The 23,698-nt window shown below is 42.9% G+C and overlaps 2 protein-coding genes across 2 annotated transcripts in view; both read right to left on the reverse strand.

The window, feature by feature from the left end:
• Positions 1-1,034: 1,034 nt before the first annotated feature.
• Positions 1,035-8,315, reverse strand: T265_04188 (hypothetical protein; the record flags this gene model as incomplete). The annotated part of the gene is made up of 4 exons (XM_009168870.1): positions 1,035-1,232; positions 4,129-4,219; positions 7,454-7,589; positions 8,273-8,315. The coding sequence occupies 4 exons, from the start codon at positions 8,313-8,315 to the stop codon at positions 1,035-1,037; spliced, it is 468 nt and encodes a 155-aa protein (XP_009167134.1).
• Positions 8,316-8,477: 162 nt separating this feature from the next.
• The window catches only part of T265_13443 (hypothetical protein), a gene marked incomplete at both ends in the record, with an annotated part of 86,953 nt that continues 71,732 nt past the window's right edge, over positions 8,478-23,698 (reverse strand). The window contains 6 exons of the mRNA XM_009168898.1: positions 8,478-8,557; positions 10,815-10,972; positions 12,529-12,904; positions 15,541-16,353; positions 16,823-17,329; positions 21,448-22,053. Of these exons, the coding sequence (XP_009167162.1) occupies positions 8,480-8,557; positions 10,815-10,972; positions 12,529-12,904; positions 15,541-16,353; positions 16,823-17,329; positions 21,448-22,053 (2,538 nt within the window). The remainder of the gene's footprint in view (positions 8,558-10,814; positions 10,973-12,528; positions 12,905-15,540; positions 16,354-16,822; positions 17,330-21,447; positions 22,054-23,698) is intronic.

The raw sequence follows: 23,698 nt of genomic DNA on the forward strand, positions 1-23,698 counted from the left end.
CTTTTCCGCACGAGGCTGCTGTTTGTCCCAATTTGGTAGAACATGTCCCATGGATCCCATTCTAATTCCTGATATCCATCATGAAGAACCTCATGTGAAAAAGTCCTCCGCAAAAATGTGTTGCTCGCATTACCTATCTCGCTCGTACATCGAATTTTCACTTTTCCGTCAGTGTCCGCGCCACATTAATGATCGTACTGAACCAACGAGCAGCCTCATTGTCGTGGTGACTGCGCCACCAATAGAGTATCACCATATGTTCTCGGTCACCTAGTATCATTCTTCGACGCTGTCGTGAATGCTTCTGTTTTCAGAGCCCTCGGCTACAGCTACGGCTGACTACATCAGTCTTGGATTGTGACGTTCTCACACGCATTGATCGTCATTTGTATCCAGTCGGCGGAATGGACAACAAGATCAAGCACTGTTTGGGTTACTAGAACCTGTACGTAGTACTCGTACAATGCAAAAAACACTCGCTGTCGGTAAAGCAAGTCTCAGCATGCGTTGTCACAATGGACTTGATGCTGTTAGTTGGTTTCGTTTATCAACCCATGAGAAAATGGACACAAAGCAACATTTCATTGCGGCATCTCATCGTATCTCATTTGTGTTGAACGTTCGTTGTTTCCTCATGGACAAAACAGGTTGATGTTTTTGCTCCACGAATCAACGTCTATACTGTAATTTTCGGACTGCGATGGCAGACTGCGTGTCGACGTGATTTACTTTTTCCTACCGAAATTGACTTGAAATTTCATTCAGCATATTAAAGATTACAAGTTCCGTAAACTTTGTCCAGAATATATTCGTGTTTCAAAAAATATCAAGTGTTTTCTCCCCTTCTGTGGACCGTCATAAAGTACCTCATGAGTTTATAGCACCTCTACAAGCCACCAGAGCTCACTCTCCCGAGAAATTCGTCCTAGAGCAGCTGAAAGCCATTCAAACACCTTGAGCTTCAACAGTACCGTTTTGTCCTCCGACCAGTCTTTTTTATCAAACACTCTCATGGCTCCATAGAAGGAGTTTCATCACGCGTTTTCAAGCGGCGGACCGCAAAGCAAGATATAGATCGTTGAAACCTTCGGCGGTATCCTCTGTCTTGTATCCGTACTCAACACACAAACAAGAAGCGTGTAGCCGTCAGCCTGTTCACGAGCCCGCCCGGTGAGCCTGGAAAAGCGAACCATAGGGAATTGCTTGCTCTCCATACGTCGTTGCATGCAAAACTTAACCGACAAACAACAGATTCAAGGTCAGTTATTTGCCCGTGTGTTACTGACATTTTGCTAATAGCCAAATCTCTAATCAACCGCATGCCGTTTTAAAGCACTTGGATTTCGTTGGAAGAACTTTGTTCTGTCGGAAACCCTGCACATGCGGGCTGGCTACAGCTATGGCGGTTACGTTGGGAAGTTCAGGCTGGACTCGTCAAAAACGCCTGCTTAGGCGCAGTCAATACTAAATCGGTATTTCCCTTATTCTTTCTCACATCATCTGCTATTTCTTAGGACGACAAGATGCACAATGCACTCTTGTTAGCTCGACTAGTACGTACTACATTATCTCTCTACCCCAGTTGCCTGTCCGCTATGCCCGTAAACCGGAGGGGCTGTATCAGCAGCCTCTGATGTAATGAGGAAGTGCTAAACGTAGATGCGTGTAATTGTAAAGTCATGTAGAATTAAGGTGTACAGACTGTCAGGAAAATGATCAGCTTTTCGAGGTACGACAGGTGGCCTTGCAGTTTATATCACAAAGTTCCATTTCGACTATCCGATTTGAAACACTTGGACGGCTGCCTCTTATCCTAATGAGAGTTGTGTACAGGTGTTAGTGCATCAGCTAGAAAATAAAAAGAACTTTCAAGTGATTATGCACACCTTGAAAAAGCAGAAACAGATTAGGGCTCTATTAACAACATGTCTCTGGATTTATTTTAGAAATGGATGATTTAGAAATTATCGTGGTACGTTTCACATCAGAAAAAAAGTATTTGTAGATCCGGCATTTTTGTGAGCATGGCATAACAACCTAAGAAATTTTTCTTACTTTCTTACTTGTCTGCACTTTTACAAGACCACAGACCCTTGGAAGATTAATTATTAACGGATGGGGATGAGAGTGCTGAAGGTTTCGAATTCAAATACGCAATAATAACCTCGGCGTCCGAACACTAGCCGGGAGAACCAAGCTAAACGAACCACGAATTTTGGGTCGTTTTGAGCGCTGTCGATTTTTTGACCCCAAAGAATATCGGTCTATTTGATCATTGGCTAATTGTCATTAGTTTCGAACACTTCGTGTTTGGGGCTACTCGATACACGCTGTCTGGAACTGAAATTTTGATTGTACTTGGTTTCATTACAACTGATGACATGTCAGCTCTTCTTTTACCATTCTTAATCGCGGACATAAAGCGTAAACGTAAGACGAAGAAAGTAGAAGCAGTATTGGGCGACTTGTTCATGACATTTCCTGATATAAAGCATTTGGTCCATCACGGACACGTAATTCCAATCACCCTAATCTCCCTGTTACATCTGAGTATGAATTGAACGACAGCCCAACTTTTCTGATTTGAGCTATAAATGAAGCGCAGCTGATCGAAATAAAAATAAAAAACAGAAAAACACAAGTCGGTTACTTTGGCACTGGTAATGTAACTTGCAGAAATCACCTGACCAGTGCCTGTTCAACACTGAGTCTACTTTATTTATTCACCTGCCATGTTTTACTCCACCAAATTAAGGGTGATTAAATAAATTTTTAAAACATTGCAATGCATGTGTTCCGTTGGTTATAGTGAGATTGCCAAAGGGGATACGCTGTTTCAAATTATGTTTTTGTTTACAACTGGGATGTTGGGAATGGTGCACGAACTTGCACTTTTCCTTAGAGATAATCTCATCCTGATATCGCTTTCACATTCGCAAAGAGAACTAGATGCTTCAGATGTGCAAATACATGCATATTTGTGGACAAACTTTGCTGCTATGTAGGTCACCACCAAATGTTCAGTTGTAAAGTAGCCTGTTTTCACAAAAGGTCACTGTACAAAAACTGGCAGGTTCAAAAACTTAGGAAAGTCATTCGTATAACTTGATAGCACGTATTATATAGGTTAGGAGAACTGCCTTGTTTGAAAGCGCTTTCTGTTTTAGCAGGCCAAGTCTGAACACTGTTCAAAATGAAATTTCCACGGTGGAGCAATGGTTATTTCGTTCGATGGATGCGCTACATAGTACAATTCCTCCTGACTTTGAATCATATGGGTTGCCGGCTGATGACTTCCGTTATTTTGTGGAATGTCACTTCTATATCATGGAAACACATAAATGATCATGTTGATAGAATTTGCTAACAAAAACTACCGGCACATATTATTTTCGTCGTATAATTCTTGTAGTTTATACCAATTCATATCACAGGACAGCTCACTGTCGTTGGTTTCATAGATGAAACGCTGAATTAGGTAGCAGATGTTTGGCCTAGCTCAGTAAACAAACCTCCAAAAAGCAATGAGAAATGCTCTTCTTAACACGTTACCTAAGCAAACCCAAGGTAAATGAGTTCAGTTAGTTTCAGCCGGGTAGCTTTTGGACAGTTGGTACGACAGGTTTCGGAATGTTTAGCGCAGAAAGGAATCGTTGCAATGTTTTATGAAGTCCTTGAAAATACTCAGTAGTGCAGAAAAATAATTTCGTCAGTGTTAAACTTACACACATCAGAAGCACGCTGAAGAAAAGTGAACTTCATCAAAGCAGATACACGAGGTCCAGTTGAATCTTAATCCAAGAACCCTAAGAACAAAATCCGTGTCCTCGCTATTTGTTCTTTTTGACGACGAGGCAGAAAGAAACTAATATAAAATCGGGTAACAATTTTGTCCTGACCACTGAACTGTTGGGTGTCTCGAACTAGTCAACGCAAACAGAAGCACACGTGCAAGTAATTCACTAAACAGATCAAACGTTTTATCAACTTTTCTTCTTGGCATGGTGTCCATTCCACCTGATTCACATGTTATTTCCACATCTTGCCCCTTTCCGTATTGACCCCACGCATTCCAGTCGCAGGACACTCAGCAAGTGTACAACGGTGTAACCTATATTACTGACAAACAGTGCACTTGAAGTCAGGGGCCGCGTGTTGCGAGTGTGTCTGCACAGGCGAGCGGATGCCCCATTTGATGTGCAACACAATGCTTGTCTCTCTGTTGCATGCTGGAGAGATTGGCGGTACTCTGTCAGTCCGGGTTTACTAGAAGGCAAGTCTGGAAACACCCACAAAAATACCATACAATAGATTTTTGCACGTGGTTGTAAAATGGGATGCGGAGAATCGCACACACATAAAAACAGCTAGATATGTTGTGACATGTGGGTAACTTGGTGGATTGTTCGTGTCGTATTTAGACTGACTGAATTCAAGTTGGCAAAACAGGTGTAATTATGATGCTGGCCTCCTAGATCGAATCACACTTGTATCCTGGGTTAGCGATCCCATGACAATTTTATTCAAGGAATCATGCAGTAGGGTTTGTTGACTCACAAAGCTGGTTTTTCCTGAACCAGGCCAGGACTTCGAAGTCAACGCAACGGTACTTTTAACACAAAAGCACATTGAGCACAGCCAGCAGTTTTGATTTTGCTTAAAAATATTAGTGACAGAATTGAGTACACATATTTGCTTCATGGAAGGCAACCCATCTAAGGAAGAGAGGATTGAGCGCTTGCATGATTCGATGAGCGTGTATGCTCTATCTCTTCGGGTGTGTACCACAGGACAATGTCAGATAAATAGAACGGAATTTCGCCATCGGAGTATCGAAAGCAGTTGGGTCAAGTAAAGAGTTCGAAGGATACTACTACTACTGTTTACACAGTTCCAGCCCCCATATGATACATTGGTACGTTAACGAACACACAACTGCAAACTACCCAGTACACCGTTGAACAGCTCGTTTCTCTGTGCTCTTTTCAAGTACATGTTACGGATTTTTTTGGCTTTGAAAATGAACTGTTACTGTCCGATTGATATCCAAGACGGTAATTAGCTTGGATATCAACCTGGGCCGAACTTTCGGAGCGTCATCACTACTTATAAGCCGCAATTGGGAAGGCCCGTTTAAACTAGTGGTCACATGTTGATGAATGACATGTAAGTTCCCTTGGTGGTAAGTTAGCTTTCAATAAAATGTTCCTCGTGACTTTTTTCTTTTTTAGTTTTTTCCATCAACCGATCCCAGAGTTCAATCCTTAACACCAAACACGAATTAAACAGCCGCGTACCAACACAAGCAAGCGCATTGGAGCTCTTCCTTTCAAAGTAGTGTCGGCAATTTATGCAATTAAGCGTCAGCTTTTCGCCCACCAATGTCAACAAAACACGCTAGGGTAGAAGGGAAATTTAAATGTTTTCATTTTTGCATCCATTTCAGAAGTCCTTTTCTAATGCTTAGTTCGCCTACCACTGTGAAGAAATGGAGATCACAACAGCTGTCCGAAAACCGACAACTAAGCAGACAGAACGTGCGGGACGCTTCTCGTTACAGGAAAATTCAATTAGGAATTCCTTTCTTATGAAGAAACTCCAGAGCTTACAGATAGGATAGGCGGGTCATTCCGTTCAAAAGTAGCCTCTTTCTTATGAAGAAACTCCAGAGCTTACAGATAGGATAGGCGGGTCATTCCGTTCAAAAGCTAGCCTCTTTCCCAATAACCCCAGGAAGCCTGTCTCATTTTTAGAGTGTAGTTAAAATGTTCTTGTTGGAGGGTCTCATAGGATTCACGAAGTTCCAGATGGTTTCTCAAGAATCCTCCTTAATTCAGATGGACTTTTTCCTTGCCCAAGAAGGAAATGCATGCATTACTGATTGGCACCATAGCTTCGAACTGTCACTATGGTTTTTCGCAGCCTCCACGTCACGGCATTTTGCATACTTAGGTGTTCTTACTATCATCAACATCGTGCCAATGCCTGCCGGGTCTGATGATCTTACACCTTTCTATTCATACCCGGATGCGGGGCGTAAATCAGTATTTCTTGTTTATTAATTATTTTGCCATTGAACATGGTACCTTGTTTCTGAAATATTTTTAAATCCAATAATCTAGTTATCACGCCACAAAAGATATCTCAGGTGTTTCAGCATATCCTTACATCATGGCTTAAAGTAGCTAATTGTAAGCATTTGATTGGGAAATTTTGAGGCCTTGTAACCAATCTCAAAACACACTGATGCTAGGCATGACGGGTCAGGTGAACCCAAGTTATGTAGACATAATTTGCTGAGAACTATCTGACAGTCAGGGACACTGCCGTTCTTCGGGCTCATCAAGTAGGCAAACTCCTTGAGTAGCTGCCAGCTCCACGTTTTACCTGAATCCAAAATTTTGTGTGTTGCATCCATACGGCGCATTGCGATATCTCGAGTATTGTGCCTTCTAAAGTACGAGTCTGCCTGGTTCGGCACAATCAGTTTAAGAAGAATGTCGCAAACAAGAGATTTGCCCGATATTTAGCTGACTTTCCCGTGGGAAACAAATTGGTATTCAAATGCGTTTATTTGGAGAACCCAAGTTATTTGGTAACCTTACAAGGTGGAGAGATCCGTTATACCTCAGATTTCATTTGAAGTTGAAACCTTTTCTTTCTGGGTATTCAATTCCATACTGTATGCATACATACTGTGTACACGAGTGCTGTAATATGAGTTCAGGAAGTAGGCACGTTTCATTAGAAAAATGAGATTGGTAGACGCGTATTTCGAACAATTATTCATCGATTTTTAAAGCACGGCTATCGAAATGTATCTACTGAAGCTTCGTCTGTTATGTTGCCGAAGGCACAAGCAAATTAATCTTTCTGAAAAAATTCCCAGACTTCCCAAGATTTCGCGAAACACTGGCTAGTAAGACACGTTCGATAGATTATGCTTACTCCGCAACAAAGCCTCGAATAATCACAATATTTTGAAGTTTTCCCTACTCACTTTGTTTGCACTGCAGAATAGAAGACTCCCGAAAACCCAGGCGAGCAATGTTAAATTAAATGGAACCCGAACAATCAGCTGACTTTCCCATTCAGGCTCGTTTTATATTTATCTGAAAACCGGTCAATAAATCCACTATAGCCGCCGATCCCCGAGGAGGACTTGACAGCTATAGGGCCATCTGAGTGGAGATTTGCAGGCCTAGATACCTGAGCGCTTCAGTCTTCATTGGCAGTCATCAGGCTGACTAGTTTTTTGAATTAATCAGCGTCCGGTTACTCCAAGGATCTCATCTAGAATGGAATTCACCAACTGAACAAACTGGTGGGCGTTCGCATGGTTGTTTTCAAAATCGTAATGAAACAGTCACTTTTCTGACCTCCAGTAAACGCAACTGATGAGTTTCAAAAAGTGGAAAGTGCTCGCGTGGTTAGGTCTTTTGATAAATTAAACGCAGCCAGATAGGCTGGGCGTCGAGGCTTGAAGATTGATTTCGAGAAGCATGGGTCTGTCGGTGCAGGCTGATACGCAGATGTTGCCTTCCAGACCGATGCACAAAGAACGGGTTCGTCAGTCCTGATGGATGGGCCTATATAAAAAATGTTATCAATGAGATGGGCAGATGAAGGACGTGAAACCGGTTAAAATGGGGGAAATGGAGAATCGGGATTCTGATCATACCTGCCATGTTTTATAGCAGGTAAGGCGACCCGACTGATGGTACTATGTGATGCCTGATTTAGTTTGACGGAATTTCTCTTGTCAAAACCTTTGCTGTACGTGGGCTGGGATATTGCCAGTGTTCTCAGTCCTTGAATGAAGGCCAACTGCCGTCCTCAATCGCCTGACCGCAAGCCATCGGCTTTTGGTGGAAAATGCCAGAGCATCAAATTTCTCTCAAAGAGCAAGTAGCCATAAATTCTTATGCCCAGCCTGAAATACCAGGAAACCGCGCTTGTCAGACCTCTAACCACAGACTAACCTAGTATGAGAGACTCCGCGGGTGTCGCATCGACACCCCCAAGTTTAGTTCAATGGTTCACGGAGCCACAAAAACCGTCAGTTTTTCGTGCTGGCTGAAGGAGACTTATCCAGATCGTTTCACTGAAGTTCATGGAGCAGAAATATCCCCATTTCATTCGGCCATCAAGAACACTGACCTAAGATTCTGTTGAATCTAACTTGACGTTGATAATTCCCCCATTCATTCGCTTACTCCCCCTATGTACTTTTGATCTCCAGTTGTTTTGCTCATTCGTACCCGCCACTCACCTTGCAGCAAAGGCCGTTCTGCCCGACACCTGTGTATTGACATGTGTGTCTGTGTGTGAATGTGCGCTGCTGACCTACTTACCCATCTGCGTTCATGTCTCGTTTGCTGAGCCTGCCTTAACGTGTTTTCTCATGGGTTCCGTGTGATCGCACGTCCAATGAGAATCACGAAACCGTCATTGGAAGGGACGACCGCAACGCACGCTACTGAGCCAACATTCCGCTCGCCGTTATTCGGTGTGCGGTCGTTGACTGCACTGTGCCGGTCAGTGACACACCTATGGACTTGTTGACGCCACGAACGCGAACAATTGTTGTGCACATTTCCTTACCCTTGTGTAAATAGTACCGTAGAATTACGAACCCAATTCTTCCTTTTGATATTCGGGATTGTCGAACTACGCGCCACTCAAAGTTCCGTATCGGGAACCTCATCAGACGCTATGGTATGAAAGCACTAATGGATCAGGATCATGTTATCCCTTACATTATTTTCGTGATTTTTTGGTAGTGAATTTTCCCTTCTTACAGACAGAATGTCTTATTCCGTTCCTCCATGCAACACAAATTTCAGCTTGCAAGAGAGAATTTCCGTTCGCTCATTTCCTCTCAAGCAGCACTGTGTGCCTTGAGACGAAATGACCGAACCCTGAACCAACCTGTCTAGTTTGTGTCGGTTTTCTCTACTCACGGAGAATTCATTTCCATGAGAAGCCCATTCTTGCTAGCATTCCATCAGGACTTTAAAGTTCACTGTGACCAAGCAGACAATCTACCGATCAACCGAATTCAAAAGCGGGTCTTTTCTAGATCGGGTTGTAAAAGTGATTCCAGTTCAGGAAGAACTTATTCTACTGCGCGGGGTGCGAACCAAAAATCAGCACGCCTCACTTGGCCCACAAGAGCAAAGACAGACAATATATCAAATTGAGGTGACCACAAGTCATTCCAAGGAATATTTTGAGCGGTGCTTGGTTTTTCGAACACTTTGGTCTAGACAGGATCTCAGTTCTCAGGGAAGTTGGCTCACCCTATTGTTTACTGAGCTGAATTCGGTGCGCCATACTTTTAGCGCCACACATAACTGGGTTCGGATTTGATACGTTCACTCCCACAACACCGGTTGCAGCTTTATTAGCCTTGCTATATAGACACATTCTTTTAAAAATTCTGATTGAACCTGCGTTACTTCTGTCCTACCTCGAAAATTGTTATTAAAATGCGTTGCCATCTTAAAGTGCCTGGTTGAAAGGTTCGGTGATTCTCAGCCTATCATCAGAATGACGAACTCAGGAGAGTTCAATAGCACTGGTGGTTCCTGTTCCGGCGATTAAAGTTGGAAGCTGACACTACATTCATGGGCCAGTAATCGGAGATCTGCGGGTGCGAATGACGTATTTTGGTCCCCAAGTCGAATAAAAAAAAGTTTGCCTGAAGTACCTTGACATAAGCCTTTAGCTAAAAAATGTGAACCACAAAGCGGATCTGGATATCAGTCCGACAAGGCAGAAATCCTGTGATCCCAACAGATTGCAAGAATTTGGAGTCAAACCCATTCTTCTCAGTGTTAGTCGAATTAAAGCGTAACAGACGTGTGGATTGTAGTGGTATGTGATCTTGCTGTTAACAGTACGTTTTGCGTATACCATCAGGTCATTACCTTCTGTCTCAGAGACCACCATAGGGAGAATTTAAGAGAAGAAGTGGATTGTTCTTGTTGTAATCAATAAATGGCAATTATGATGTAGAATAAAACGCGTCATGTTCGGGTTTCCTTTCCAAGATTCATGGGACAAATGGAACCCGGGAAGCGTACAGTTGCGAAACAATAATAATACCGCCAAGTGTCCCAGAAAAAGGTGCAGTAAAATGTTACAGAATCTCAATGGTCATCTTATTCAAAGATCTTTGGACAAAAAGAAGCAACAAAAAAGGGTCATGACAACAATATGGACAACAGAGTAAAAGAGGGGTCTCCATTCAATCACATTTGCTATAGCTATCACAACCGCATAGGAAAAATAGAACCAAAAGTTTATGAAATGTATTATTCCCCAACCTTGGGAATGCCTGCTGAACCTAATTAAATGCATGCGACTGAGGTGGAGATGTTGCATATAGATGAAACGTCTCATGACATCGTGTTCTGCAAAAAGCAGACATCGGATAGTTACGACACTACTGATCAAAAGCACACTGGGTTAGAGAAGGAGGGGCTCTTTTAATGAATAACAGGATAAACGTGTTGTCCCCTCTTTTGATAACATATTTACAGATTATGGCTGACACTGTCATATACGTCTAAGAAAAAATTGGACCAATGGCTTTGGTTCTGGGAGACTGGTATATTCGGTAAAAACTGAGAATGTCTATACAAGGCATTGTCACGCGACCCTTGAGAAAAACAATTCAGCTGGTCTCACCAAATCTGCATAACGAAAAAGGTGTATGAAGCAGAAGAATGAGCTTCAGAATGGGTGCCTATGTTTTAAGTATGCTTGCAATGTAAGGAAAGCTAGTTGTTTTTGTTCTTTCAAGCCACTGATTCCTTCATGTCAGCAAAATACGCGACAAGACGATCATGAGACAGAGCCAAGAGCTCTTTATCCCAAGCAAGGTCGGAGACGGACGACATGTTGACTTGAGTAGACTGACCACCTGGGAAACTTGGAGGCTGAACTTGTCGTTGGAGCCCACGAGCTGCATAAAAGCAAAGCAAGGGAAGTCTAACAGTGTTGCTACTTTTGTTATCCATTCCAAAGTCTTGCTGCTAGTTTCACGGTACACTTAAATATTAATCCGGCACTTTTTTGTTCTTACGACTCCTTGAAAAGTGGTTGAGAGAGTAAGACCTTGAAGTTTTGGCAGCTGAACATCTTTTGAATTGAATCAGATGCCTGCATATGTCATTCGCCACTGAGTCATTTCGAAACGTTCTTATTGAACCGCATGGTGAAACCTTGGTAACTCGATAAATCGGGACTGTTTAGCTTTACAGCATAATACAGCATAACATCTCATGAGGCGTTTGTAAGGATTTCATCAAAGAATGGCTTATGGTTCCTCAACAAATCAGTAGCGAGAACGGAAACTAAAGAGTGCACAGAGTGAACGTAAAAACCGTATAAACCCAACCTGCTATTTCAGAAACGGCGTGCCCGGCCTCCTGTTTATTTTGATCGTCTGCACTAAAAAAAGCTACCTGGTGTTTTGTATTGAATCATTTGATATGCCTATCCACATATTAGCTGACAATAGGTCCCACGCACCATTACTCTGACTGACTTTTAGCTTACGTGTCAATTCTGTATAATATGGATATGCACTGACGGCAGACGAGTTTGCAGCCGAGTGACAAACTGTATCCAGCGGCCAGCATTGGACAGAAGATTTCAAATACCACTGATTATGCCCGTTTTTAACCACAGTCCACTATCTTGATTTGATCTTCTACTTGTCAAGCTGCCGAAAACTGTTTCAAGCAAAGCGACAGTGTGAAACTAGACTGAACTGAGCGCTTCGTGGCAAAAAGACACTCAAATTTTTAATGGCACTACTTCACAAAATGTCCTATATTACTCGGATTTAAATGGCACTGACAGCAACAACTAAGCTGCCATGATCATTTGTTCCCGTACATCCAACTTCAAGCGATTCACTAATCCTGAATTCAGAGATTAGTGGTGTTATAGCAGGCAAAGCAAAACGTCTTCATGAAGTACCAAACAAAATTGAAACAAACAAATTGAAATTCAAGATCATATATGACTATGTATGTAATACCATGATGATAGAATACTTATGAATATTTTAGCGCTCCTGCTGTATCCATAAATGTACAGAAAGAGAGGTAGGAAAGGTGGGAGCCTTTCAGTACAGAAAAGAACTCGAGTGTAGTGAATTCGATTTCAACGGTAGTTTAATATGCTGGAGCTTCCCATTGCTCACGTTGTTTTTTAAAAGCAAGGTGCTCACTAATGTGGAAGTAGACAGCCAACGCTCCCGGGCGCTTTCTTCACACGCATTACAGGCTGTATATCACTATATAAGTAGGTAACCTGGTCAGTAAGTAGGTGAGTGAGCAAGTGAGTAAGTAATTAGGCAAGTAAGTAATTAGGGTATGCAAGCCGGTTTTTAATTTGGCTCAGTATTTATCCGTAGTTGTCTGTGGCACAAAACTTGACAAATAATAAAAAGGGATAAATTTTATTAGTTTCTACTCATTTCACTGTAAACTAGCCTTGCCTGGAACTTACAAGTATCAACGCGTTCTGAGCATTTAATAACATCGTCGCATTCGCATGACGCCGGACATGCGTATTCCAATGTTTCGGAACTGTCTACACGGTCCACAGGCCTCACAGTTTCCTCCGCTGTTTCCATGCTTGTGGGTCCTGAAGCCGTTGGCTTCTGTGAAGTCACTGATTGCTTGTTGTCTTGACGTCGTTTACGACGTCGTGGCTGGCGGACCGGATGGTACCACCACAAACTCTCCTCACTCGGATTCGACTTCAAATGACGCTGTGAGTCGGTCGCGTTAAGTTGCGAATGAGAGTCAAGCAGAATTGAAGCACTGGTGGAAGTCGTATTTCCAGCCAGGATGGAATAGAGGTCATTTGATACCTGAAACGCCTGAATACGGTAGAATGCATGAGAATGATACTAGTTTCTGCATGATGGAAACAATATGGACCTGAAACCCAAATATCGGCAGACCATTAGGAAGTTTCCTCAGGTGCATTTATGGTATGTTGTGACAGAGTTCCCGTTTACTGGCTATTATGATCTCATGCAACACGGTGAAACAGCAACTACTCCAAATTACACGTGATTCCAGTGAACGTAAGACCTTATCAAACTGAGCCATTTTTAAGCAACAAAAGTTTGTAATGCGCGGGAAGCCAGCTAAGAGGTTCTTTTTATTTTTCGTTGTGATTTGAAATGCGTGTTTTAATGTCCTCCAGCAAAACGTTCCTGCTACATAGGAAGTTACACAATTCAGCTGTGTGCATAAGTTCCAATGGTCACTCAACCAGTTTTTAGTGCGGTGTGGTTCTCCGCCAGTACCGCATGTCATCAACATTATCGGTTTTTATGGTCACGTCGGCTGAAAAACAAGTAAACCAACAACTCATCTCCGTGTAATAAGTGGTAATATATGTACATACAAGATAATGCTTGCGACCATAACTCACCTTACTCACAAGCCAAAGACTTTGGTGTACTTTTAATCCAAACTTGTGAATTATTTAGCATTCAGTCATCTATTAATGATGCCAGAAAGCTCATTCAGGTATTTCCCTTTACCCTGTTTTAAAAGTTAGAAGGATCTCATATGCAGCCAAAAAATCTTTCCAAATCTGGTACGATTGTGTATTACGATCTCTTCTCCCTACACAACGTTCCGCAAGATGGCATCGGCTTTTCGATTAAGCACACACGACACCAGTGTCGGAATATATGGGACGTGATTGTCTGCTTGGTCCAAGGAGAACATGAAATTGGTCCAATTAATGGCCGGGAGGGCGTTGTTTTCTGATTCGACGCTAGGATTTGATTGACCTAAAAGGTGGTGTCCGTCACATCATACTGTTCCGAGACAGATGATGGACAAATAGTTTATCGAAAAGAACAAAGCTGAATGGTTCAAACAATGGGCTACTGAATCACTAAAACTGATATGGACAAGTGAAAAAAGTAGATCGATGGATGTGAAAAGACTGGTCGCATATAGAGTAGAAATAGGCAGATGTGATGTTCAACAGAATGGAACTACTCATGCTTCAGGCTACTCAACTCTATGGTAGCTAGTTGATATACTCGAAAGATCACTACAGTTGATACTTTTTTAAGCAGCCACATTGTGCTGAAGGTATTGCAAATCCACGTTTTGCCTTTCAAGTTCGGAACTCTCAACAGACGTTCAGAGTATATCAACTATTCTGTATCGGTACGGTGCGGTAATCTACAGTCATAAAATCGACCGCGCGATGGATATGCGACCGCCATTGTTTGGTAATCCTTGTTCTAAAATCACACAGTGAGCGCGGCATGCAGCAAAGGTAACAGCAGAAAGCAACCTGCAAAAGAGCATATTTTAAGGACAAGCTAGACAACGCAGTATCCTTGGATGATTAAATTCCGACATTTATCATTTCCACATGAATAATCAGTGTTTCCAGAACAAATCACGGAGTGAGTGGTTTAGCTCAGGAGCTAATCTTTTATCAGTCGTAGTAAGGGCGGTTTTCTAAGCTTATTGGACAATGCGCCTTTTGGTGGACACTTTTGAGCCGCTTACTGAAGCGCATATGAGTCTAAACTGAAAAATGATGAATGGCAATATGCAGTTCACTAAGAAGAAAGTTCAGGAAAAGGAGGCAAGCTAGTGGCATCGAAAATGCAGCGATGACTGAAGAACGATTACTAGATATCGCGAAGAGCACAACTGAACTGGTTTGCCTTTAACGATGTCGGCAGCATACTCCAACCAGTTCACTTGTCCACCTGTCACCATTCTAGCTTATCAACTGCTACTAAAGTCAATCAACAATTCGATTTCAAAACTGCGCGTGATCAAGTGCGATTCTTCATATGACCAGCTGTCGACTTATTCATACACTCAACTAACCACTGCCAAATAATGGGAATACTGACCGGTCACTTATCCTCGCGGTAATCTGTTGGTCGACCGTTCATGGGTGCTCGAGAAAATGTGTGATGGGGATCCGCGCAAGCCCTTCCTGAGCATCACCTGCTTTCGGCCCTTTTCAGAATTCATGTAGATGTCTCAGTCCTGACAAGTGGGTACTATCTCGACTTTATCAGGCGGTAAGTTGTCTAATACCCTCCTCCAAGCCAGTCTTGTACTACCGATATTCTGGTTGCCTCCGGCGAACAGCAAAATCGTGCTTCGCAATTCGTTGAGTGAAAAATCTCATCCGGTCATTTCACTAGATGCGGGCACAATGAAGGCTCACAAAAATAGCCGACCTACAAATACCGACTGCGTTGGTTTTGAAAGGAAGAACTCTATCCTAGATGACAACTGACTAAGACTTCGTGGATTTACTGAATATTTTCAGGGTTTTCCAGCTAACTATCCCTACCGTGTTTATTTCAGGACAGGAATTGTTTGGAAGGAAACCAATACGGTCCATCCACATGAGCTCAACCTCAGATAGTAAGTGCAGCTGTGGTTTGGTTGATCGCATTGCAACATGTGTGCTTGTTTTCATGTAAAAAAGGAGTCATATGTGTGCGCTTACCTGTGGCAGGCTCATTGGACGATGGCCTGGAGCTGAGTGTGACTTACGAGCTCCTCCACGCGTTTCCAACGTGCGGCAGTTGGTGGCCTTACTGGTTGTGCGAACAGGTGGATAAGGTGCGTAATCAACAGGCGAAAAGGAATTTCCAACTTGACCCAGCTCCCTGGATTCGCGGAGTTGATCCAAAACGGTAAATCGTTCTTTGATCGGCACTGAGGTTCTAGCTTCCATCTGGTCGACAATAGGTTGGTTTGACGCGCAGGCGTTGGTTTTGTTGACTGGCTGTGCATGACGCGCGTGCCAAGGTGAAGAATAGTCCTGCACAGGTGTGTGTTGTGTTGGTACGTCATTTAGAATAATGTTTCCGATATCCCTGTTGGGTGTGTGATTTATGGACCTAGGTCGTACCCAACTGCGACACATCACGGCTTCATGCATGACTGCGTCACCGTAAGCGACCGTCATATGGTTGCCTTGTTTCAAAGGCGCTGTCTGATTCGGAAATGAGAATAATGAAGGCTGATTTCCTCCAATGGGTGTCGTCTGACCAGCACATATCAAAGGGCTGGCACTTGAATCCCAATTGCTGTTCTTCATATTATACGTACGGCGACGGCGCATTGATGCGCTAGCGCTTCCCATTAATGTTCGGTTTGCTGCATGAAACCAGACTTCCTTGCCGCAACGTTCAGAGGTATTGTGGTAAGAAGAACGCTCGTGTTCAGAGTTTCTCTGACTAGAGGGATCTGAACGGTTTCCACAATTTCCGTCAGACAGAGGGTTTGATATAATTCGAATACTGCACTCCTGACCCTGAAACATCACAAACGAGGTGGATTTAACAGATGGTTAGGTGAGAAGTACCAAAATGGTGGCTGTCTTATAGAAGCATGTATCCAGTCCCACATCTTTACAAGGTGCAAGAAAATTGTGAGAAGGCCAACCATGTAATTATGGTCTGCCTCACTTCTAATCATTGAGCCTATGTTGTATTCAGTCAGGGTAAAATCTGTAAAGTCAAACTGTAAAGGCTAGGAGTCAGGTGCCATCAACTTCAAAGGTTTATAAACTTGTCGGGGAAGCAGGAGGTTTTGTATCGTCGCTCACTACTTGCTATATTCAAAGGCGGTCAGAAATAACCTAGGTTAATAGCGGTATTTCCAGAATAAACGTGGGAAAAAAGTAATTTGTTCTCCTTAAAATCCATGTGAATTCGTCTTTGACTTCAAAACACTGAAAAATAAAAAGTGTCAAACAGTTTGGTAGGTGAAAGCTGGCTCACCTGATAATTCCTCTGCATTAGGGTCTCAGTAGTGTGATGTCTAAAGGGACGTCCAAGTGTGTGCACTTCTGATGTCTTCATTGATTGAGGTTCCTCGGAGTCCCAGGGAGAGCGTGGCACAAATTTCGGGACAAATGACACTGGGGTGTTGTGTATGCTGCGATCCACGTAGCTTGCTACCCTTCCGGTTCCGGGTCGTAGACTATCTTGCCAGGTAGATTTGTGATAAGGCGAGTGCAGGAGAAGCATATCTGCCTCACCGACTGATAGGACGGCAGTAGTGGTACCGTGTCGTGTCCCATAAGACTGGGATCGTGCGATCTTCCGTTGTTCGCCTGTTCCCGCAACTTGGAGCACCTCATTGGCCGAGTTTGTTAAAATTGGAGAGTTCGGGACAATTGGGTTACCCAACGAGACTGACAAGGTTGACTGATCTGAAACGCCAATCACATCAACGGCTTTTTCTCGACTGATCCATACCCAGTTGTTATCACGATGCAGAAGGGGCTTCAATAAGAAATTGAACAATCCGTGAAAATTCGTTCTCAGTGAGAATGTTTCATGATATTATAACACGTAAACTCGGACAAATGCGCGAGCACGCACTCAAAAATTGTATCAAGTTTAGCCATCCTGGAATCAACAACTCCTTCAAAAATGAATACATTTAGCACTGTGTTAAGGTATGCTTTCGCCCATTTTGGACGGTTTCTGTAACCATGCTAGAAATAGTGATAGCCACAGTCGTTAACTTACGACTGCTATCTTGTTTGAGACACACACAAAAATTTTATACAACTTTAATACTCTCATAAAGAAAGATACTCACAAGGTTGCTGAAAACTTTTCGACAGCCCACGACCGGTTTCGCCCTTCTTGGGGCTCATCAGGTAGGCGCATTCCCCGAGTTTCCGTCAACCTTATGATCTACTTGAACCCAAATTGGACTGTTTTCGAGAGTAGTTTCCGTTATGAAACCATACTGTGATATCTCGAATATCTTGCCAACTGAAACACGAGGCGGCCTGTATGCAGCACATTTAGTTGTAGAATATCATAAACGAGAGATTCTGTTGAGTCTCTCGTGAAAACAAAATTGATTTGCAAGTGAGTGTGTTTCCCGGAAAATTTAATACTCCTTTGATTTCAGCACACAAAAAGTTAACTGACATGTCTGATACATGAAAACGGCTGATTCATTCACGATGTATTCATAAACCTTGCTGTATGTTCAAAGCAAATGGCTTTGGTAAATGACCAGGAGATACCTATACTGGGGATTATGAAACGAAATTGATATTTCTACAACCGTCCGTAAACATTCCTGCTATTTTTACCCCAGAGAATACCTGCGTCGTCGTACATGTTCATGTTCACTTTTCAGCAGCAATAAGATTAGATGTAACCCATCCATAACTTACCCATTTTTCTACCGTTTAGTTTCTGATCTATGTCTATTGTGCACTGATCAAGTGCTTTTCCGGAGCTGCGATAATAATTGGTTCATACTACTGAGTGATTAATATTGATCATGCAACACCGCACATTATTGTCGAATTTATTTAGTTCCGGGAAAATGTCGGTATAAGTGCAGCGGCCTTGCAAAGAGAAGAGTCTCTTAACAAAGGTTTCTTTTCAACTTCGTCCCAGCTACAAATAACGCGTGCACCTTGGTGCGTTCTCTGTTATGCGAATCTACATGGGTCTACTTGCCTGTGTAGACCAAGGGATTTCAGCGGGCCTATGTCTGTTTGTCCAGTGGTCTACAGCACTTTGCACGAGTGTTATATGCGGCTGTGCCGCCCGCCAAACGTGTTCAGGCTTCCAGTGGCCCAAACAAAATTCACCAACAGGTCCATCTTGAATTTCGAATGTGGTGCTGGGCGCAAACAGCTGACGTACACCCGGAGGAGCAAAAACGGCTGCGAAGACTCAGAGGCCTTTTGAGAGCCACCAGTTGGCCCCAGCATGACGGTACTACTTCTTTTCCATCATGACGCGGAGTCATCCGTCATCTATCATTCAAGTTGCAGCTGAAAACCTCACACCCCATTGAAAAAGTGTTGCACCATCGATCCATGGGGAATGCTCACACAGATCGGACGAAAAGAGATTAACCATGTAACCAACTAGAATCCGGATGGCTATTAGTGCTGTCGGCTCGCACTACAGCAACAGAATAAGGTGTAAGCTCTAATACTGTTTTCATTACACTACGGATTAACGGACTAAACTGTTTTCTGGCAACAGCTGACAAATATCACCGGGATCAAAAGTAGATCCACGGAAATGTGCCTTGCAGGAGATGATATTAAACGAAAAATTGGTGGAAAATTGGCGAGACAAACCCTTCATAAAAAAATGTCCCCTGGATAGAGCTTCTGAAAATGAGTCCTGTTTAGTTAGCCTTATATATAAAAAATCCATAAAAACAATTTTTGTTATCCTCATTGGTTCTGTAAATGGCATTTTGATCGATGATTCTCTAGTCGCATTTTTTGGCAGCTAGCTAACAGGATTCGTAATCGTAGAGCCACTTTTTGCCTACTTACCTGCCTGCACGTAACCATAAGGCGGCCCAGAAGCAAATTCTAACAAGATCAGCGCCGAAAGTGGTTGCATCTTTATTTTTAAACATTCAGGGAGATGTGAACCAGCCAAATGCCCGAGAAGACCAATTACAACGGGATCAATTTTACTCGGCTTTCATCTGACTTCGCAAATTCGAATTCCGCGAGTCCATTCAACTCCAGCACTGTGAGCAGTGGATTGAGTACTATACCGATTTTAGATGATGATTATAGGAGCAGACAAATTCTCAAACACTAAATATATTCCTTATTTACATGAGGTGTAAATAGAAATGATTTTCCTGATCATTTTGATGCAAATCGCTTTGTCAACCGATGCCATTTCAGTCCAGTGAGAAAGATTTTATCTTTTCTACTCACACTGTTGATGGCTTGTTGTCATATGATAAGCTGTCCGTGCTACGTACCACGATAGGTTGCAAAAAGTATCGAAATGCTGTGGTATGAGAACGTTTTATACAAGAAACGACCAAAGCATATAACCCCGAAATTACTTTTGCAACTTGAAATTCACCATACTGATAAATGCGTCTTTTTTTGTGCTGCATTCTGCATGGTGAAAAGTCCTTGTTGCAATCCAGCTGCGAAAAATGTGAGCAATAGCGCTAGACGGCGATTGAGATTATCATCGATCCGGCAAGTGATAATTCTTCATAACTGTACACGAAACAGTCAAACTGCACTTTAGCGAATATTGAGACCTAATGTTGATAGTAGTATACTTAGGGTACAGTCATAGTTTTGGGGTAACACCACTGTCAGAGAACGAGGGTGCAACCATTCCAAACTTGTTTTCAACCTGAAAACAAGATCAGCTCGAGTCGGAAAGCTAAGTAACACTATACAGCTAGTCCATCCATTTCGCGCATCATCGTCGTCATTAAGGGTCGAACCCAAGAAACTTTGTAAAATCTAATATTGGTTATTCTAAAGGCAGTATGATTTCTTCGCACTTGGACAGGATGCGGCATCAGGAACCTTTCCAGTGATTGGCCTCGATGATGACTAGCTATAGAAATAAGGCAATCGTATAGTGTTCCCCGACACATTGAATTCAATCGCGTAGAGAAATTTCCAATGGGAAATTTCTGAAATCCTATTTTGTACTGCACTATGGGCAAATTCGGTTGTTTTTAAAAGGATCATTCCGAAACACGGCGGCTGTGTCTAATTTCACCGACTCTTTTGTTCTAGTAGGTGATGGAATAAGCAGTGAAGAGTTACCTCAGAATAACCAATAGGAAGCTTGTTTCGAAGACCAGTTACTCGTTCTCAGCGTGCATCGAACTTAACATCAAAATATCAAGGCCGTCGATCACCTCGTAGTAACATTGCACTATCTTATGTGCTTCCCCACCATAACAATTTCAGGGTCGTTTACTCCTACATGATATCGAGTATGACATACTAAATTGCCATGCGTGTGTTAATGAGCAAAATCAAGTTTAAATATCTGGCGACACCATTATAGGGAATTTCAACAGCACTTCAGATGTGAAATTTTGCTAAACGCTATTAAGTTAGTGTACATAGATAATCCTACTTTCGTCAGCTGGGGAACGAACTGGCAAAAGATGTTTTGGCTGTCAGAATCCTAAAGAAACATAAAGCTTTGTCGTTCAGTTGAAATTTCTGTTGAACAGCAGGGCGTGAAGTCTGTTGTTGCAGATCACTGCAGAATTATCTCGCAAGCAGGCCAGGCCAGGGCACATGACGGAGTTCACCGGCAAACAGGTAGCAACCACCTGCTGTCATTCAGGATAAACACGTGGTCTTGACCATAGTAGAGTATTTCATTCACAATTTGTGTGCCAAAGTCACGTGTAACAACTTACGCACAAGTTGCTTGAACTTGGAACTAAGTAAATTGTAAAGTCTGTTTTGTTATTGCACTCGGGGATGGGAGATACGAAATCCAATGCACATGAAACTGATCTGGGAAACACATACCTCACGTCTAGTTCAGTGTATGAAAAAAAACTTTTATCCAAACAAGCTGGATACAAAAAACGATGCACTTTTGGAATAACTCACCTTACGTTTCGGTCGGCGTGGTAATATAAAACGCTTGCATCGTTCCAGGACATTTTCAGTACTGCCTTTGTCAATGATTGGCTTGCATTCTGCTTCCAGAGCATTTTCGGTAAATTCCTTTGGAATACCCTCAGAGGTCGCTAGCGGTTGATCAGCGACTTTACTTGGAGACTGCTGCACCAGTTCACCAGAATTTGCAGAACGCCTCCGACTGCTGCGTTCCCAGCGATAACGAGCAACTGCGGCTCCGCAGTTCACGGCGAATACAAGTCCAACGAGGGCAAACAAACCTAACAGGATGTACATACTCATTTCCAGTGCTGGTCTTGAACCATCTCCTGTGCCCTGTTGCCCATCAGGGCTGTGCTGATGGCGTTCGAGACTGGTTGGCAAGGCTGGTTTGCTTTCTTCATTCTGATCTGACAATGACTTTTCATGAAGTGGGCCTGCATAAGGTACTTTGCGGTTGGACTCGACGATGCCTTTGTCACCCGTCATTACGGAACGATCTAAACCCATCTGTTGTCCACGGTAACCGGGTGCATCTTTGAAAGCCATCAATCCATGATTCGTTTCCTCCAGTTCGGCGTTTATCGATTTGCCTCCCTGAAATTGAAGTGGTAAAGTTAGCAGTAGTAGCTTCAACCTGACTATCCACTGCGTCTCACATGCAACTACCTGGTAGCAACCAAATGTCAAGCGATTTTAAACTGTCGATAAACACGTTCATGGAAGAACACTCAGTATCATGTAATCCAGTGTTAGGTGACTTAGAGACTGGGTAGCAACCAAATGTCAAGCGATTTTAAACTGTCGATAAACACGTTCATGGAAGAACACTCAGTATCATGTAATCCAGTGTTAGGTGACTTAGAGACTGGCTGCGGTTGTATCAGCGTAAAATGGCCTGAGACACTTGAAAAATTCGACTTGGAAAGCTGGACTAGGAACTTCATTGTCACTTTCAAGCGTGTTCGTGAGATGAAAGTGCTCGATGAATTATTGATAATAACTCTCATCAGCAAGGTGTGTGCGCAGAGTACGATTTGAGTTTGGTCTTAAGATTTCAATTTCTTGGCTTAGGGATATCAGGTAAGCTGGGAGTTTTGTAAGCCGTACAAACAGTATCGTTTTATTCTTGTGGATTTATATTGAGCCCTAAAAGTTCTGCTTCTTTGCGAATGTGCAAGACAATGTTGTCTTGCCAAATGCCCAGTTGGGGAATTGTTTACATTACAATAAACAAGCGTCAACCTAAGAGAGGCTGAAAACTAGTTTCTCATGTGACAGAGGAGACTGCATTTGACTGTCCAGCTGGAGAAATACTGAATAAACGGTTGCAGGCACCACTTGTTTTGCCGTACACTTGTGATGCATGCCAGCCAATACCATTTGTTGGTGGTAACGTTTAACCAGTGCGACGATGAAGCCACCAAGATGTGCACTCATGCAAGTTCTTAAGTACATTAAAAGACGTCGTTAGGACTGTCGTTAGGACAGTTGTTTCCAATCTGAGGGTTCACACTGTCGTGAAAGCTAGTGTGGCGTGGAATCGGTCCTGTCAGTTTGATTCATACCAATATTCTGGAGGAACATCAAGTCATCCGAGCCTGGACAAAGGGAACAATTATTGTCCTCAACCAAAGCGTTTGGCTCAAGCACCCGTCCAAGAGACAGCAGTCTACATAAGATTCCCCGGAACCTGGAGGGTCACGGGTTGTTTTTCTAGCTTCTACTGTCGAAAACCCTATTGGAGGGCACTGCGTGGATCATTCACTCAGTCCGACTCACGGGAGAAACCAGGTACACGAACCGCAGTGCTACTGCGGCCACTCTGAACGCATTCAATAAGGGAAATCTCAATTGCTGTCTGTATTGTTGTGTAATTTAACCACGGCACAGTTTTGGCCCACAGACACAATTTCATCTATGGGGAGGCACAAGATCTGCCGTTGCAATGAAAGATCAGTAGCCCATGCCCCAAAATACGGGCCATATTACACAAGGGCATTTGGATAGGTGGAGTGCTTCAGGGGAGGCTGATTAAGGTAACGCTTGCAAAAAACGGAGAGTGGGGTTGGAAAACATGTGGCTGAAAGTGTGAACTCTGTTAATTATGATATCATAGCCAACACTATGAAAAGTAGGGTTTAACCGTTCCATCACTCAAAGGACTATCAGTGGAATTTACGCGAGTCCTTTTTCAAAGAAAGCCCTCCAAAAGTACAAGTTTATTCATAGGAAATGGAGT

Source organism: Opisthorchis viverrini, assembly GCF_000715545.1.
Source record: "Opisthorchis viverrini unplaced genomic scaffold opera_v5_66, whole genome shotgun sequence".
In the NCBI taxonomy this organism is placed as follows: Eukaryota; Metazoa; Platyhelminthes; class Trematoda; order Opisthorchiida; family Opisthorchiidae; genus Opisthorchis; species Opisthorchis viverrini.